The sequence below is a fragment of the Hylobates moloch genome, unplaced genomic scaffold, assembly GCF_009828535.3.
Source record: "Hylobates moloch isolate HMO894 unplaced genomic scaffold, HMol_V3 SCAFFOLD_13, whole genome shotgun sequence".
NCBI lineage: Eukaryota > Metazoa > Chordata > Mammalia > Primates > Hylobatidae > Hylobates > Hylobates moloch.
This window is the reverse complement of record NW_026652288.1, coordinates 28,855,582-28,875,887: the sequence shown is the minus strand read 5'-3', so window position 1 is coordinate 28,875,887 and position 20,306 is coordinate 28,855,582. Positions and strand designations below refer to the sequence as shown.

Genomic DNA, 20,306 nt, shown 5'->3' with positions numbered 1-20,306 from the left:
GAAACAAAAGCTTGGGAGGAAAAAAGGTGTCTGGATGACGGGAGTATGAGGAGTCCTCTTTTCCGCATAAATCCTTATCACCAGGTTACATAATATCTCAGACTGCCCTATTTGTGGGAACCCAAAGACAAACACCCACGAACAGCAAGGGTTTCCTGTGCTCCATTTCTATGGAGGAGCAGCGGTCGGAGATGTACCACGGGGGACAAACACCTACGAACAGCAAGGGTCTCCTGTGCTCCATTTCTATGGAGAAGCAGCAATCAGAGAAGCACCACTGGGGAAAGAGGGGACTGCAAAGAAAATCCTCCACCCTACATCATCCCTCAGCTCATGCCTCTACATTCACTCAAGAGTTCTACTCCACTCCACTCTTTATTCAAATAAAGATGTCTTCTTTATTAAGTTAAAGTAGTTTATATTCTTAAAGCATAACTTAACAGTAAATTCGTATCTAAGTTTTACATTTTCCATTAAGCATCTTTCTACCTACATGTTGAATCTTTTTTAAAAACTCAAAACTCTGACCATACTGTCTGTGTCCTTGAACATAGGTCATGGACATAACAACCTTGGCTTCAGAGATTGCAGTTACTTACTATACCTTCTGTCCTGCAATAACAACACGATCCCCCAACTTCAGGCCAAGTGACGTAAGCATTGCCTTGCCAGTGACATGATCATAATTTGGGAGCATGGCCTTTGAGATGTTACATGACAGAGGCACCGCATCTAGAAGCATCTGCTTGATTTCCTTAGCAGTGGCTGCAGCATCAGCCATCTCTAATGGCATATCTACTGGGTCTGGAACAACATCAGCAGGGATCTGTCCTTTGTCATTCTACAAATAAAGATAAGATAAAAATGTTCAACTCTTATTTACTTAAAGTACTAGAAAGTCATATAAAATTTCTGTTGGAGGGCCTTTTGGCCGGAACTGGCATCTTCCAGTAATTCGCCAAAATGACGATCACAAAGGGAAAGAGGAGAGGCACCCGATATATGTTCTCTAGGCCTTTTAGAAAACATGGAGTTGTTCCTTTGGCCACGTATACGCGAATCTATAAGAAAGGTGATATTGTAGACATCAAGGGAATGGGTACTGTTCAAAAAGGAATGTCCCACAAGTGTTACCCAGCATGCTGTTGGCATTGTTGTAAACAAACAAGTTAAGGGCAAGATTCTTGCCAAGAGAATTAATGTGCATACTGAGCACATTAAGCACTCTAAGAGCCGAGATAGCTTCCTGAAACGTATGAAGGAAAATGACCAGAAAAAGAAAGAAGCCAAAGAGAAAGGTACCTGGGTTTAACTGAAGCACCAGCCTGCTCCACCCAGAGAAGCACACTTTGTGAGAACCAATAGGAAGGAGCCTGAGCTGCTGGAACCTATTCCCTACGAATTCATGGCATAAAAGGTGTTAAAAAATAAATAAATAAATAAAAGACCTCTGGGCTGTAAAAGTTTCTCTTCATTGAGTAGAAGTGTGGTGTCCTCTCCCGCAAAGAAATACTTAAAGTAAAAAAAAAAAAAAAAAATTCTGTTGGAGGAATTTTACATTAAATTCATTCATCATTTGTTTATTCAAAAACATTTCCTGAGCACCTACAATATGCAGGCACCATTCTAGGTGCTAAAGATCCTGCAGTGAAAAAAACACAAGCCCTGCCCTCAAGGAACATTACATTCTGGTGGGAGAGACAGACCGCACAACATTAAACAAGTAAATTATATGTGGCATAATAAACAGTCATAAGTGGCCCAGAGGAGAAAAAAAAAAAAAAGCAGGGAAGGGGAATAGGAAATGTGGAGACAGAGATGGTTGTAGGGGAGGCTCTTCAGATTAAGTGGTCAGGGAGATCTCACTAATGAGATGCATCTCCACAGAGATCCAAAGCAGACCAGGGAGGAGCTGTGCAGGTTCTCTGGCAGGGAAAAGCACTTGCATCCATGTAGGGAGCGGTGCTCAGGTCCTAAGCGGAGAGCATCCTGCCCATACAGGCATGAGAAAGCAAGCTTGAAAACAAAAGTCACAGGACTGACTGGCTTCCCAGCCCCAGATCCACGTTTCCAGAGCTGCCCTCTTGGCTCTGTGACCTCAGCCCCCTGCCCATTCATGGGGTAACTCAGATTTCAAAACTAGAAACTATGGTTTTGATACTTCTAAAACCCGGGCTATAATCAAGAAAAAAGCTGTTTTCACTACGACGGAAAGACTGTAACCTGGGATTTATCCTGTGACAAGATAAAATGGCCAGTGACAACCCCACAGACATTTGCATGGTATATGTATCATCAAAGCCCTATCATATGAATTATCTGTCATCTTACATTCCCTAACCAAAAACCTTAGACTTCATGAGAAATAATCTAGATTGTAATCTTCTTTTAATATAAAGAATAAAGATACTTTTGTTAACTGAGAAACTTTTTTCCCTTTCTTCACTGATACAATCTTCTTCAAATGATCCACATAGAAAAATCAATGAGGCTTTTAGAACACACTTAGTTTGCAATTGCTTCGCATTTTTTTGCTTTAAAATTCAAGTCAGGTTGGTCCTTAGTAAAAGTATGGCAAAAAGATATGTTATTAGATTTTTGGGATGGAAATGGACTCTTTTAATCCCAAATTTCAAGAAAACATACAAAATACAATAAAGATATGTGTTACACTAATGTATACTCTAAAAACAGAGAGAAAAATAGGGAAACATAAAAATTTTAAAAATACACCCAGGCTGATAAGTTGTAAGCTATGCTTACAGTGAATATTTTACTTTGGACTTTTGTTATATCCTCTCTTTTTGGAGCCTGTCACACACTTCTGTTAATTCCCATACAATTCAACAATCAAAACTTCTGTAAAAAAAAAAAAACTAAATAATAGTAAGAATAATAAAATAACAATGATGGTATCTTCCTAACCCAAGAAGGCTTATTCATGATCAATTGTGGAATTCCACTTTCTTCTAAAGTGGTGGCATACCACCAGACTGGGCCTATAAAAGATGATTAAGGGAGTTCTACACATGGAAACAAAAGAATAAAACTTGCTACCACAAAAGCATACATAAGCACATAGTCTATGTTCTTCATAAAGCAACTATACGATTGAGACTAGGAAGCAATTAGCTAACAACACAACAGGAACAAAACTTCACATATCAATATTAACCCTGAGAAAAGGTTAATAAAAGATGATTAAGAGAGTTCTAAACATGGAAACAAAAAAATAATACTTGCTGTCACAAAACAATACATAAGCACATAGTCTATAGACTCCATAAAAGCAACCACACAATCAAGACTACAAAGCAACTAGCTAACGACACGACAACAGGAGCTCAACTTCACATATCAATATTAACCCTGAACATAAACAGCCTAAACACAGCACTCAGAAGACATAGAGTGGCAAATTGGATTCAAAAAAAAAAAAAAAAGACTCGTCCTTCTGCTGTCTTCAACATGCCTATTGCACACGTAATGACATCCATAGGCTCAAAGTAAAAGGCTGGAGAAAGACCTACCACGCAAATGGAAAAAAAAGGAGCAGATGATCACTATTAAACATACTTTAAGCCAACAACAGTCAAGAGGGACAAAGTAGGGCATTACGTAATGATAAAGGGTTCAATTCAACAAGAAGACTTAACTATCCTAAATATACACACACCCAACATTGGAGCACCCAAATTTATAAAACAATTACTACTAGACTTACAAAAAGATGTAGATAGTCACACAATAATAGTGGGTGACTTCAACACCCCATTGAAAGCATTAGACAGATCATCAAGGCAGAAAACTAACAAAGAAATTTTGGACTTAATACAGCACTTGACCAATTAGACTTAATAGGCATCTAAAGAATACTCTCCACCCAACAACCACAGAATATAAATGCTATTCTCATTTGCACATGGAACATACTCAAAGATGGACCATGGTCATAAAGCAAGTCTCAACAAATTCAAAAAATCAAAATCACACCAAGAATCTCTTGGACCACAGTGGAATAAAAATAGAAATCAATACCAAGAAGAGCTCTCAAAACCACACAAATACATGCAAACTAGAAAACTTGCTCCAGAATGACTTTTGGGCAAACAATGAAATTAAGGCAGAATTCAAAAAAAATTCTTTGAAACAAATGAAAATAGAGACACAATATACCAAAACCTCTGGTATGTAGCAAAAGCAGTGTTAAGAGGAAAGTACAAAATGCCTGTATCAAGAAGATAGGGAGGTCTCAACAACCTAACATTGCACCTAAGGGAACTAGAAAAATGAGAACAAACTAAACCCAAAGCTAGTTGAAGAAATAACTAAAATTGGAGTACAACTAAATGAAACTGAAACCAAAAAAGGCATTCAAAGGATCAGCAAAATGAAAAGGTGGTTCTTTGAAACAATAAGATTGACCAGACTGCTAGCTAGATTAACAAAGAAAAAAGAAAGAGAAGATCCAAATAAGCACAACTGGAAATGATAAATATGACATTACAACAATCCCACAGAAATGCAAAAGATTCTCAGCAACTACTGTGAATACCTCTATTCACACAAACTAGAAAATCTAGAGGAAATCTAGAAAATCTAGGAATCTAAATTCCTAGAAACACACAACCTTCCAAGAACCAGGAAGAAAGTGAAATCCTGAACATACCAATAATTAGTTACAAAATTGAATCATAATAAAAAACCTACCATCCAGAAAAAGCCCTGGACCAAATGGATTCACAGCCAAATTCCACCAAACGTACGAGGAGGAGCTGCTAACAATCCTACCAAAATGATGTGAAAAAACCAAGGAGGAGGGATTTCTTCCTAATTAATTCTATGAAAGCAGTATCATCTTGATACCAAAATCTGGCAAAGACACAACAGAAAAGAAAACTATAGGCCAATATCCCTGATAAACACAGACACGGAAATCCTCAAGTTACTAGCAAACCAAATTCAGCAGCATACCAAAAAGATAATTCACCATGATCAAGTCATGCAAGGAGGTTCAACATATGCAAGTCAATAAACGTGATTCACCATATAAACAAAATTAAAAACTGTATGATCATCTCAATACACACAGAAAAAGCAATCAATAAATTCCAATACCCCTTCATGATAAAAAAAAACCTTCAAGAAATTAGGGATTGAAGGAACGTATCTCAAAATAATAAGAGCCATCTATGAAAAACCCAAGCCAACATCATACTGAATGGGCAAGTTGGAAATATTCCTCCTGAGAATTGGAACAAAACAAGAATGTCCACTCTCACTATGCCTGTTCAACATAGTACTGGAAGTCCTAGCCAGAGTAATCAGGCAAGAAAAAGAAATATAAGGCATCCAAATAGGAAAAGAGGAAGTCAAATTATCTCTCTTCACCAACAATATGGTTCTATATGTAGAAAATTCTAAAGGTTCTGCCAAAAAAAACTCCTAGACCTGAAGTTGTCTTCAGTAAAGTTTCAGGACACAAAATCAATATACAAAAATCAGTAGCATTTCTATACATCAATAACACTCAGGCTGAGAACAAAATCAAGAACATAATTCCATTTACAATAGCCACAAAATAATAATAAAAATATCAAGGAATACATCTAACCAAGGAGATGGAAGATCTCTACAATAACTATGAAACACTGCTGAGAGAACACAAACAAACTGAAGAACACTCCATGCTCATGGACTGGAGGAATCAGTATCATTAAAATGTCCACATTGCCCAAAGCAAATGACAGTTTCAACACTCTTCCTATCAAATTTCCAACATCGTTTTTCACAGGATTAGAAAAAACTGTTCTAAAATTCATATGGAGCCAAAAAAAAAAAAAAAGAGCCCAAATAGCCAAAGCAATCCTAAGCAGAAAGAACAAAAGCCAGAAGCATCACATTACCTGACTTAAAATTATACTACAAGACTACAGTAATCAAAACAGCATGATATTGCTACAAAAATAAACATATAGACCAATGAAACAGAATAGAGACCCCTGAAATAAAGCCACACACAACCAACTGATCTTTGACAAAGCTGACAAAAATAAACAGTAGGGAAAGGACACTCTACTGATAAATGGTGCTGGGAAAACTGGCTAACCATATGCAGAACAATGAAACTGGACCCCCACTACTCACTATATACAAAAATTAACTCAAGATGGATTTAAAACTTAAATGTAAGACCTCGAACTACAAAAATCCTAGACGAAAATCTAGGAAATACTCTTCTAGGCATTGGCTTAGGCAAAGAATTTGCGACTAAGTCCTCAAAAGCAAAGGCAACAAAACCAAAAATTGTCAAACAGGACCTCATTAAACTAAAGAGCTTCTGCACAGCAAAAGAAACTATCAACAGAGTAAACAGACAACCTACAGAATGGGTAAAAATACAAACTATGCATCCAACAAAGGACTAATATGCAGAATCTATAAGGAATGTAAACAAATCAACAAGAAAAAAATCCCATTAAAAAGTGGCAAAGAACACGAACAGGCACTTCTCAAAAGAAGACATACAAGCAACCAACAAATATAAAAAATGCTCAACATCACTAATCATCAGAGAAATGCTAATCAACACCACAATGAGAGACTATCTCACACCAGTCAGAATGGCCATTATTAAAAAGTCAAAAAATAACATGTTGGTGAGGTTGTGGAGAAAAGGAACATTTATACACTATTAGTGGGAATGTAAATTGGTTCAGCCCCTGTGGAAAGCAATGTAGAGATTTCTCAAAAAACTAAAAACAGAATTACCATTTGACCTAGCAATCTCATTACTGTACACACCCAAAGGAAAATAAATTATTTTACCCAAAAGACACTGCACTCATGTTTTTCACAGCATGATTCATAATAGCAAATACATGGAATCAACCTAGGTGCTCATCAATAGTGGACTGGATAAAGAAAATGCAGTACATATGCAGCATACTACAGTCATTTAAAAAATGAAATCGTGCCCTTTGCAACAACATGGATGCAACTAGAGGCCACTATCCTAAGAAAATTAATGCAGAAACAGAAAACCAAATAATGCATGTTCTCACTTATTAGTGGGAGCTGAACACTGGGTACACACAGACATAAAGATGGGAACAACAGACACTGGGACCCCTAAAGACAGGAGGGAGTGTGGGAGAGAAGGAGGTGGGGAAGGGCCAGGGCAAGGGTTGAAAAACTACCTATTGGGTACTATGTTCACTGTTTGGGTGATGGCATCAACAGAAGCCCAAACCTCAGCACCAGGCAATATAACCTATTTCACAAACCTGTACATATATTCCCTGAATCTAATATTTAAAATAAAAATTAAAAAACAAGATGGTGGCTATCAAAGTATGGTCTGAGAGCTACTGCTGACCCACGTTTACTTTTTTTTTTAAGTAGTTATTTTCAAAATATGGCAACCTATTAATCTGTTTCTGGCCTAAATTGGTAATTTAGCTCAATAACATATCTCATGACACCCTAACAAATTCAGAACATTGTCCCCACTAATGGCACTTTGTCAACAGCTGTACCAACAAAAGCAAACGCATCCTCTTCACATTCCAGCTGGACTGAATGATCATCTCGTAGGCTTCTTGCATGCCACTCTCTCTGCCTAAAATGCTTTCCTCACCTCCCTTCAGTATCTGGTTAATTTCTGCCTTTGTAAGCACTTGATTTAGATGTCATCCCCTGTTGAAGCCTTGGGAAGATGACCCCATGGCCCTCTGCCACCCCCGCCCCATCGTGTCACACTGAATTAGTACACTACAGTAAAACTGACTGCTTCCCTGTCCCACCTCCCCTCTGCAAGACATTCTTTTTGAGGGCAAGGGCTTTATCTACATTATTGTAGTATTCTCCCAGTGCCCAATAACAAATATAGTCAGAAGGGAGGGAAGGAGGAAGAGAAGAAATTAAAAGTTGGGGAGTAATCAAGGGAGTTAAACAGAAAGAAAATTGGCAAAGAAGTAGGGAAAATGGGAAAAATAGGAAAGGGAAGGGAAGACAGGTGTTTTCGAATACTGCACACTATCTGCCGCTCACACACACCCCTTCAAGGGAAAGTATAACATGATTAAGAATACCTGCCAGAGTGAGTTATTGTTATTAATATAAAGAAAGTGAAAACAGAACACTTTCTGAAAAAAAAAAAAAAAACAAATGATCTGAAGACTATGAAATTCAATCCTGTGTAACTGTAAATTAGTGACATTTTACTATTAAAAAATACACTTTTCCTTTAAACATTTCATTTTCAAAGGCTTACTTCATCCTTAAATGGGTATTTAACTTTCTGAAATGAATTTTCTTTCCAAAAAAATTTAGAATGATTTAACAGAAAAATATAACTGTAATATATGTATTTGTACTTAACGGCTGAATTTTCATAAATGCATCAAACTCCTAAATGAAAGATACTTAAAGATTATGACACTTAAAGGAAGACTTTACTTTCCTGAATGAGACTTATCAATATAAAAGGAAATTTATCATTATGCCTTAAATTTATTTACAATAAAGATCATCATCACTCTTTACATGTGGCACAAAGATATAAATTACTCGCTCATGTAAGAGTTCTTCTATTAATAACAACATCCAGATTCAACACTTTACCAGAAAGCAGGATAAGACTTCTTAATTCTTTTAATATTTTTCACTTTTAATTTAACCTCTTACCCTAAATGCAGGATTTGCTCCCTGCTCCAAGAGGCACTTCACAGCACCTGCACACAAGTTGTATGCTGCAATATGCAAAGCTGTTCCAAAATTAAAATCACTGCAAGTGGCATCCACATCTGCAATTAAACATCACAAGTATATTAACTAAAAGTTTAAACTTAGCTATCATAATTTAAAAGAAGACAAGGCTTTGGGAGGAGGGACTTTTATCACTTATAAGACTTAAATCAACCCACTAGAGGCATGATTTCACAATAGAACAAAATCTTTATATTACAATCTAGTTAAAATAAGCAGTTGATTATTAGTACAATAAAATTCATTATAAGATGGAGTGATATTATCCTGGATTTTCAAACTAAAACATATTTTAAAACAATTAATGGCAATGATTCATATTTGTAAAAGTAACAGCTTATCACAATCTCCCATTAAGTCTGTTGCATATTTGCCATGACAACTACAGTGAGGTAGAGTAGTAGAGTTTAGGTCAGGGGTCAGCAACCTACGACTCAGAGACCAAATCCAGCCCACCTGTTTTTATAAAGTTTTATTAGAACACAGGCACACTCATTCATTTACATATCCTCTGTGGCTACTTCCATGCTACAACTATGGAACTGAGTAGTTTCATCAGAGACCATATGGTCCAAAAAGTCTGAAGTATTTACTAGCTGGCCCTTTACAGAAAAAAAATGGCCAATAACTGGTAGGTAAAACAAAGCAGAATTTTCAAGTAGTTAAAGTCTAATTAAGCATAGAAATGCTTACCTATAAATTGATTCATAATACTCTACTGAACAAATGAATTTGAATTTCATAATGAGAAAATTAATCTTGCAACTCTAAGGACATTTTAATAACTTTTAACATAGCATCATATGTTATACTTAAATACAGGAAATCCTCCAGATTTGGGAATCCCATCTCGAGTATTTTCGATAACAAGGGTTTAAATATACCTCTGGTTCTGCAAATCCTACCCTCAACTAAACAACACCGCACCCACATACCCTTCCTACAACTGCAAACTACCCAGATATACTCAAGACAAACTCTCTTGAATTATTAAAGACACAGTAGTGTCGACAGAGGCTTTCTTCCCAACATCATTTAGAAATTAAAAAGGTAGAATTTTAAAGAGAAAATGGACAATTATGCAGATTGGAGGTTAGAAATGAACATTCTGGGAAATTCATCTATTGAATCTCTAAAGCACGTTCCCACAATGGGGAAAATATTGTACACTTTCTTTAACTTAATGTTAATACTATTCGCTTGCTCTCATATTTTTCTAAAAAAGAAAAAAAATTGGCCGCCAAGAGAACCAGACAGAAAAATCAAAATACCGGGACTGTGACTTAGACATTCAGATCTTCAATTTCAGGATATCACCATCAAAACAGGGGAAAAAAAACTGAACTATTATCCCTTAAGTTGAATTATATAATTTCAGAACCAAATGCCATCTAAAATAAATATTATTTATTATTCCAATGCCAATCTCTGAAGACCTTATTGTTCTATTTCTGGCTACCCAAGCAAGGCAAAAGAATCATAAAGCATGTAGAATCAATTATATAAAACATCCGTGTTATACTGGAGAACTTATAGAGATATGAAAACCCAGAGAACACTCTTTCATTTTGTATCTCTCTGTACTAATCCTTTGTAGAAAAGATAGTAATTAATACTCAATAAAGAAATTTTAAACCATCTCAGAAATAAAATGGAGTAGGAAAGGCATATGAAACAAGATGGATTAGAAGTAAAAAATATCCTTGAATTATAATTTTTATGCCACCACTGAAGTGTTCAGTTAATAATATCTAAAGGTGATCTTATAATACTTGCCTTTTGGTTTCGATGTTTTCAAAATCACTCTTACAAGTTCTGGGACATCAAAATAAGCAGCATAATGCAAAGCATTCATGTTTGTCCAGCGACTCCGCAAACTAATGTCTGCTCCCAGGTCAATAAGCTGAGTTGCAAATTTTACAGCTGTTTCCACATCACCTAAAGAAGATTTTCTAAATTACTTTCCTTTAGTACAAATTTTAAGTTCCAACGGATGGCTACCAATTGCCTCATTTAAAAAGCCAAAGTAAACAGTGCACTGTATAGACACACTTCGAAAATTACACTTGCAAGAATTGATCCTAAGAAAATAATCATACTCGGGGATTGCAGATAAACACTTGGCTGCAAAGATGCTCATCACTGCACTGTTATTATTAATATAATTCTAAAAAATCCAAAAAGTATAAGAAATTGGTTAAATCGAGACACACATAGAATGCTATGAAGCCATCAACAACAACACAGATGATCAGTGCTACTCCAAACGTGTTCTGTGGACCACTGGTAGTCCCAAATTGCAATCTGTGTGTACTTTTTACAGCTTTTCCCCATTTAATATGTCTTCTCATTACATTAACTAAAATGTAGTCTTATGCCTTTTATTCTTTCTTCTTTTTTAAAGACAGAGTCTTGCTCTGTCACCCAGATTGCAGCACAGTGATGTAATCACAGCTCATGCCAACCCTAACCTACTGGGCTTACACGATCCTCCTGCCTCGGCCTCGCAAGTAGCTGAAAGAAACTCTAGGCATGCACCACCATGGTTGGCTAATTTTTTCATTTTTTTTTATGGAGACAAGGTCTCACTATGTTGAGACCACCAGGCTGGTCTCGAACTCTTGGCCTCAAGCAATCCTCCTGCCTTGGCCTCCCAAAGTGTTGGGATTACAGGTGTAAATCACCATGCCTGGCCAGTTTTATGCCGTTTGAAAAATATTTGGGCTTATATTTTATGGCTTTATTTTATTTTGTATTATAAAATTCATTTTTATTTTATTTTGTGAAAGTATCAGTTCAGGATGGGTTGTGACAGGAAAAAGGAGTCCATCACCACCAGTAGTTTCAGCACCACCACATCAGACTATTGAAACAAGGAGAGACAATCACAATATATAGTTAAGTAAGAGATGCAGGTTTATAAAATGACAAAGCACAAGAGAAAAACAATTTTGGAAAATATGCACATATGTTACATACGTAAGAACAGACCTTAGGTCTCAAGACTGGGGTCTTGAGATTCGGGATCAGTATGCAAAGACTGACCTTGGACTGTCAAACCTTGTTATAAACCCTCAGAAAGATTTTAGAGTGTTAGTAGTTACTCTCATCTAATAACGCAATCAGGCATGAGGCCTGATCCAGAAAAGCTGAGAGGTATCAGGAGGGTATAAAGACCTCCTTGAGAAAAGGGAATATGGTTTTTGGAAGGACCTAACTGAATCCTCAACTCTTCAGGCAATATTATCATCATCAGCTGGGTGCCTTCCCCCGGACAATATATGGGCATAAATATAGATTATCTAAGCACAAATGCAGATGATATAAGCAATTGATAGATTTATCACACACTTACCAATACCATGAGCTCCAGATTTGCAGGTATAATGTAAAAGAGTCATATCTGTCAATCCATCTCTATCATTCACATTGCAACCTCTCTTAAGAATCTGAAGCAGTCAAGGAAAATAAGGTTACAACCTAACTACTGAGGTACCTATTGCTTTCAAACCAATGCTGAGGAACCAAGTTAGTCTATCATATCTGAATTACTTCTCAGTAAAATGTATGGACAGTATGGGCATCTCTTAAGGGTAAATTTTAAATCTGCACTCAACAACAATAATGAAAACTGAACTTGTCAGCAAGCTGAAGGAAATTCTTGAAGATTATTCCAAAGGTAATCTGGCACTCCAAATATGTTCCTCTCAAAAATGAGCAAAATTTTATTTCTATGGGTGTAATGATATTTGAAAAAAGTATAAGCACTCTCTTCCTACAACACAGCAACATACTGGTCAAGGAACCCTCCCTCAAAAAGTCTAATATTCTTAAAGACTACATTCAAGGCTATATCTTTACCAAACCACCCAAAAGTGTAAATAGAACATGATGGTAATCAAATCCCTTCATGAAATGCATAAAAAGTTTGCAAAATCAATTTTTACAAAGAAGGAAATACGAAAAATGCCCCTCCCTGCACCCACCGGGAGTCTACAAATGTCAGAAGTACAGAGCATGAAGAAATAATCTGAAGAATATATAGTATTAACTCACTGCCCCATGAAAATCCTGGAAATACAAATAAATATCAGAACCTTTAAAGGGTTTCTCCTTTATTACCATCTTCCTTTCAGATGGGGAAAAAATCTATACCATTAACAATCCTAACAACGCAAAACTTGAACTGTAAGAATTCCTTACCTCATTTCCAATAACGTCAATGTTTTGTTGGACCTGAGGAACCCACTGTCTCAAAATGGCAAATAATTCTGAAACTGAAGTTTTGGGATCAAAAAGAATTTCCTGGCATGATGCATCATTGGGATCAAAGAAAGAAAATTCTGAAATTTAAAAAAAAGATTTAAATTTACTAAAAGTTTCAAATAAATATATTGAAAATAATAATAAAACCACGGTTCAAATGATACAAATATTTTAGATGCTTAAAAAAAAGCAGAAGTGTCTAGATAAGGAAAATATTATGAACATTTGCTGAGCACTTACTAAACACTTTAAAAATCCTCACCAACACCTTACCTGGCAGGTATTATTCTCATTTTGCACATGAGGAAAGCGAAGCTCAGATTAAATAATACCAGCTCAATGTCGCACAGCTAGTAAGTGGCAAATTTGGGGTAGAAAACCAGGTTTGTCTCCAAAGTCTATCTTCTTTCCTCTATTATTCTACTTGCTGAGGTAACTCACCATTGAGCTTGGATTGTAAGAGCATGCATAAGTAGTGGGACTCATGGGGTTTTTTTGTTTTTCCTTTCTTCTTTGCATTTATATATTTTCCAAAATTATACTACATACACATAGTTCTTACTTCTAGAGTCAGCATAACTAAAAGATGAGAGGCACCAAACTAAAGACACGTATACAAGCAGAGCAGCAGTCCATCAGAAGAGAATCAGAAAGATTGAACCAAAATGAGATAACATTCATAATCTTAGACAACAAAATGGTCCTGTTAGGCAAAAATCAAAATAGAAGCCAAGACAAACCTTGGCCTCTGAGCCAAAGTCCCACATCCAGCTCAGGAAAACCTATGAGGACCTATTCTCCAAAACACCTACTTCAACTGCACGTGAAGCTTGAGCTTCACTTCTTGGTCAGCATGACTCAGCATGTTGCAGCAAATCAGTAATGACTAAACTAACCCACTCATTCTAACCAGTGAGAATTAAGCTATATAAATTTCCTTTTCTAGGCTTTCTAAACCTTACTATGACCTTCGTGAGACAAGCTTTTTACCACTTTTGGTTTGGAAGTCTGTTTGCAGTTTTTTTACTCACTTAATATTTATATTAAGAAAAGCGCCCTGAATTTTCTTTCGACAGTTTTTGGTGTCAGAAGCAGGATCAGAAGAAGACCCCTGTGAAGCCCCAAGGCCAGTGAGTACCTTTACCCAGGGCCGCGGCACTGGCTGCTCTCTCACCCAGCCATGCAGTTCTGGAGTAAGTCTCCTTTGAATCTGACCTCTCCTCCTTCTGTGTAGAACTCTCCAATTATGCTGAGCAAACTTTGCTGAAATTTCTCAGGAAGCCACCCTATTCTGTTCAAAAGGGGGCAGGGGGAAACACATGATTCCCTGTGTTCCAGAGCAGCTGCTGAAAAAGGAATCCTTAATAGTTAAGACCTTTCAGAGAATCTAATGCAAAGATGGGATCCAAAAACAACTGTGAATCAGAATCTTGTACCTTTTTGGAAAAATGAGTGAACTTTACAAAGAATAATTTGGAATTTCAGTGACCACTTCGGAGAACCTTTAATTTAGATAAGATATTCAGTCTGCCTTTGGGAGTGCCCTAAACCTTTCAGAGACAATGGAATGCAGTCTTTGATTTGTAGGCAGAAGCTTCTGAACACAAAATGACTCAAAAATAGCTTCTCTAAACGCATCCCTACAGCATTCAAATAAAAAAAAAATCTTCAGTAAAAAGCTGTAGCCACCTGAGCAGGTAACCTTGACTTGTTCCATCTCTCAGAGGTACAATTTGGATCCAGCTTCTTTTATAAACTAATAAGCTTTGTATTATTTTAATTGACACATGGCTAAAATTTGGAAATGAAAGCTGTAAGATCTCTGTGTCTGTCTGTATAATAAACATACAGACACAGAGATCTTATAGGTATGTATGTTCAATAGACATAAGTAAAAACAAGTGCTTATATAAATTAAGTATTCCTGAAAGCTCTCAGAAAAATAGGAACTAATCCAAATGCTTTTCAAGTTCATGTGACTTGGGTAATTTTCAATAAACAAAAACATTGTTGGTTTAGTTTAAAAAACCAATATGCCTTCAGAGTTGCCAGCATTAGACATAAGGCAGACGTACAACTTTGATTCTATGTAGGTCTACTAGTCAAATAAGCTCATGTTAGACAAGTGAATTACAAATAAGCTTCTGCTATCTCTATGTTACAAAATTTCTCAGCAAGAAAAACAAGATGATGCTTAGCTATTTAATGTCTCATGAAATTTTCGTAAGTAATCCAAGCATAATTGTTCAAAACAAGTGAATTAAATCAATGTAAGTCCACATATGATAAATACTGAAACATTAATTGCTGAACATAAGTTTATCTACTTTTGGACAGAGAAACTAACGATACCTGGGTATGTTAGTAAACATCTCCTGTGCTACACTGAAAAATTATAAGGAAACATGTGCTTCTAGAAATGATGGTGTATTCATAGATTTCTCAATCTACAGAATGCTAGCGTGACAGTCAAGAAAAGATGTGAGGTAGGAAGATATGTTTGTCAAAAAAGAAAATGAAGGAAAAAAACAAAATGGCTACGGGCAGTTGAGAAGAGGGAGAGAGAGAATCTTGTGTGATTAAGCTGGCTAAACTTGAATGAATCTATTATCATTCATATCAAAATAATGCATAACTAGCATTTGAGCTCCTGTTAAAATGACTAAACTTTCTTGGAGTATGGGCCTGCTCTTGATGGGAGATTGTGAAAGGTTTTTCTTCAACTTTTGAATGGTCTGCCTAGAAAACAAAGATTCTGTATTTTGTCAAGATAATTTCCTGTGCTTCGTGTTGTCTTTGATTATTTAAGTTTCTCTCTCAAAAAGTCAAGGGGTTTTGGTCTTTTTTTTTTTTTTTTTTTTTAACAACTACATGGCTTTCTGTATTTGCCTTTGAAATCTTTGTCACTTTGGTTAAATGGATAACCTGTAATCCTATTTAATCAAGTGTTTTTAATCTTTTGGGTATTCTTTTCATAAACTTCCCAAAAATCAAATTCTGAATGAAGTCTTTTCTGACCTTAGACTAACTCTGGGATTTTTCAGCAGCCCCTAGAAAATCTTGTTCTATTTCCTTATTAAAAAAAAAAAAAAAAACACAGACATTAAACTAATTAAGCATCTTTGCATAGGAAGCTTTGTCAAATAAATGTGAAACTACGCTTATTTGATATATTACATTGCATGAGAAGCACTGTCAAAGGTGATGCTTAACCTTCCTTATGTTATTTTTGTATGACTACATTATTAATGTAAGTGTTCTAGAAATTGTATGAAATTCCTAGAAATTGGATATGTTCTGGTATAATTTTATCAGTCATAATTCCAGTTATTATCTTCAAATGTTATAAAATAACCAAATTTCCTTGTCAATTGCATTAAAATGAACTCTCATCAAATCTGTAACTATGAACATTTTAAATCTTTTGCCATCTACAGACAGTGATTTTTTACTCTGATATTTTCCTGAAAGCTTTTGCAAGCATCTGTGATACAAAATTGCAGGAAGATTTATGGAAAAGACTCTGACAAGTACAGGTTTCTGATAACTTTAAGATCACAGCATTGGACTGCATAAGAATTTCCAGAACTCTAATGGAAAACCAATGGATTCAGGGGGCTGCTAACCCAAAATCAAGCAGAACAAGAATTACAGGGGACTGAATGAACTGATGAGGGTGATTATAATTTTTATGTCTTTGAAATATTGTGTGTTCTTTAATGTTTGTTTTCTAGATTTAAAGAATGCCTTTTCTCTTTTCCCTTAAGACCTACAACTTACAGCAATTTGGTGAAGAATACTTTTGTAAACAAAAATGAAACACATTTTCTTTTCTCCCTTCCCCAACCCCTCCAAAATTCAGAAACTCTTATTGAGTATTCTTTATTTTCATCACAATATAAGTATTTACATAAGTGAAATGAAAGTTTGTTTTCCCTGTAACAGGACAGAATTGGGCAAATCTTCTGCTTGGCTTCTTAGACCGAAGAGGCTTTTTAAAGTCTAATTTCAGATTCCTTATTACCAGACAGTTTTAAGGAATTCAGATTGACTTTACAAAACCAATAAAGCCCCTTAGATATTATCAAACCTCTGACTGGAATGGCATACTTGAGAATGTGCACATATTCACTATTCTTGCTGCACTTACGTATATAATCAGGCCAGCTTAATGAGACAAAACTTATTTTGCAAACAAATTAGCCTGTGATTATCTTTGGTAGAAATGGGGAACTGTAGAGAGAAACATTGTGTTTCCATGGAAAACGCTAAGTACGTCCATTATCAGATTCTAGTCCTGTTTATTGTCTTTGGGGCATTGTCCACCTATAAACTGCACTGGATCCTGAATTCCTCTAGTTTTCTCCAATATCTGGTTACAACCCTCCAAACTAATGTTTCCAATTTCTTTTTTTTTGAGACAGAGTCTCGCTCTGTCACCCAGGCTGGAGTGCAGTGGCGTGATCTCGGCTCACTGCAGGCTCCGCCCCCGAGGTTCACGCCATTCTCCTGCCTCAGCCTCCTGAGTAGCTGGGACTACAGATGCCCACCACCTCGCCCGGCTAACTTTTTGTATTTTTAGTAGAGACGGGGTTTCACCGTGTTAGCCAGAATGGTCTCGATCTCCTGACCTCGTGATCCGCCCGCGTCGGCCTCCCAAAGTGCTGGAATTACAGGCGTGAGCCACTGCGCCCGGCCTCCAATTTCTTAAAACTGTCCTTTTCCCCAACCCCTACTGGATGATTTGATGTAAACTTTAGACAAATCGCCACCATGGCTCATGTAAGGAACCTTTGTGCCTGAATTCACCAAAACATCTGATGACATCAACCAAGACATTCAAACTGCAAACCAAGAAAGTCCATCGGTAGAAACTGCCATCCTCATTTCAGCATCTCAAGATGCTCCAAGAGCAAATCTGGAAACCTTGTTAATGCACTGCCTTCCAGAGGGCTCATTTAAATAACAATAAGTTAGACTTATTAAGTACCTTATAGATACCAGGGACTGTTCTCTATGAACTTTGTGTATATTAATTTATTTAATCCTCATAACTACCATATGAGGTAGACACTATTGTTATTCTCATTTTATAGAAGAAGAAGCAAAGGGATAGAGAATATAAACAATTTGCCCAAAATCACACAACTGGAAAGTGACTGAGTCAGGATTAATGCCAGAATAACCCAGAATGAGAACATAACCTCTAAGCTACAGTGCAATAATATGTTAACATATCTAACTACATTTGAATTTTCAACTTCCATAAAGGAAAATAAAGTATTTTTATGCTGTTGCAAGCTTTTGAGATTAAAAGAAAAATAGTTTTTATTTTTTTATTTTTTGGGGGGACAGAGTCTCACTCTCTCACCCAGGCTGGAGTGCAGTGGCCGATCTCAGTGATCTCAGCTCACCGCAACCTCTGCCTCCCTCAAGCGATTCTCCTGCCTCAGCCTCCCAAGTAGCTGGGGCCACAGGTGCACACCACCACACACGGCTAATTTTTGTATTTTTAGTAGAGACAGGGTTTCACCATGTTGGTCAGGCTGGTCTTGAACTCCTAACTTCAGGTGATCCACCCGCCTCAGCCTCCCAAAGTGCTGGGATTACAGGTATGAGCCACCACGAACAGCCTAAAAAATAGCTTTTAATCAAAAGAAAGTGGGGTGAGGGGAGAAAATGGAGGTGATGTCTACTTTAAGTCAAGATGGAATAATGAGGGCCAAATTCGCCCTTCCATCTGAAACAACCACAACACCAGAGGGAAGGAACAATGGTTTTCAAGACACTGGACGTTAGACAATGAAAGACAGTGATCCCTGAGGAATGGAATACAAACGAGCAAAGTCCTACACATGCCCCAGGTAACTGCCTTGAGGGAGTCTCCAGGAGCATAGTTCAGGGGTGGGGCAGGGGGGACCAAGAAAAAGCCCAGCAGACTCGCTGAGTTGAGGAGACAGAGCTAAGAGTCTGGGGAACTTGAGGCGGCCAGAGGTCACAGGGCAGAATACAGCAGAGACAGATGCACACACTGCAAGAGAAACCCAGAGACCTGTGGAGGGTCCTCCTCAACTATTCATCATATGCTTGTGAGGAAATACTTGAGGTTAGGGAAAGAACCATCCATAAGGACTACAGGGATTAGTGCCTATTCTCACCAGGAAGACTGAAAAAGAATCCTCATAATTCACACAGCATTGAGTAGAACAGCAATCCCCAATCTTTCTGGCATCAGGGGCACCCCAGGGTACAGGGACCAGTACCAGTCTGTAGCCAGGGGGTTGGGGACCCCTGGAGTAGAATTCTCGGTAGTAGGGAATAATTAGCCCCAGGCCAAGAATGGCTCCAGACCCACCTAACAAATCAGAAAAGCAGGACCTCAAAGGGTCCAACTATTTCCAAGTAACTAAACTATATCCTGGAACAAAGTTCAAGAATACTTACAGGAATACAAAAATATCCAGCATCCAACAAGGTAAAATTCACAATGTCTGGCATCCGAATTAAAGATTATCAGGCATGCAAAGAAAGAGGAAAACATGACCCATAATCAGGGGAATAACAGACCTAGAGTTGACATGGATATTATAATTAATAGAGAAGGACATTAAAACAGTCATTATAACTCTATTCCAAATGTTCAAAGATGGAGAAGACACCTGGGCATAAAAAAGAGACAAAGCAAACTTTAGAGATGAAAACTTCATCTGAAATGAAAACCTGCACTGGATAAAATCAGCAGCTAATTAATTAGACACTGCAGAAGGAAAGATTAATGAACTTGATGCAGTAATAGAAACTATCCAAAATAAAGAGAAAAAAATGTTTAAATATAAATCAGTGAGTTGTGGGACAACTTCAAGCAGTCTATAACACACATGCAATTACAGTATCTGAAAATGGGGAGAAGCAGAAAAAAAATTTTAAATGATTTCCCAAACTTAATGAAAACTGAAACCCACAGATCCAAGCAGTTCAACCAAACCCAAGCACAAGAACATACAGAAAACAATACCTAAGCACATAATAGTAAAATTGCTCAAAATAAACAGAAACTCTTTAAAGCAACCAAAAAAAGATGTTACATCTAGAGAAACAAAAATGACAGCAGAAACAATGCAAATGGGAAGACAGCAGAACAAGATCTTTCAAGTACTGAAAGAAAACTAACAACCTATAATTCTAAACCCAGCAAACACATTTTTCAAAAAAATAAGGTAAAGATGTTTTCAGACATAAAATAGCTGAAAGAATTCATCACTGGCAGACCA

At 36.8% G+C, this 20,306-nt stretch overlaps 1 protein-coding gene across 2 annotated transcripts in view; it reads right to left on the bottom strand.

Moving 5' to 3' along the window:
- CLIP4 (CAP-Gly domain containing linker protein family member 4) overlaps positions 1–20,306 on the bottom strand; it is an 85,828-nt gene that overhangs the window by 39,248 nt on the left and 26,274 nt on the right. For both annotated transcript variants that reach the window (XM_058426640.1, XM_032172599.2), the window contains 5 exons: positions 12,973–13,112; positions 12,125–12,218; positions 10,546–10,707; positions 8,689–8,807; positions 605–841 (listed from right to left, as the gene is read on the bottom strand). In XM_058426640.1, coding sequence (XP_058282623.1) covers positions 605–841; positions 8,689–8,807; positions 10,546–10,707; positions 12,125–12,218; positions 12,973–13,112 — 752 coding nt within the window. The remainder of the gene's footprint in view (positions 1–604; positions 842–8,688; positions 8,808–10,545; positions 10,708–12,124; positions 12,219–12,972; positions 13,113–20,306) is intronic.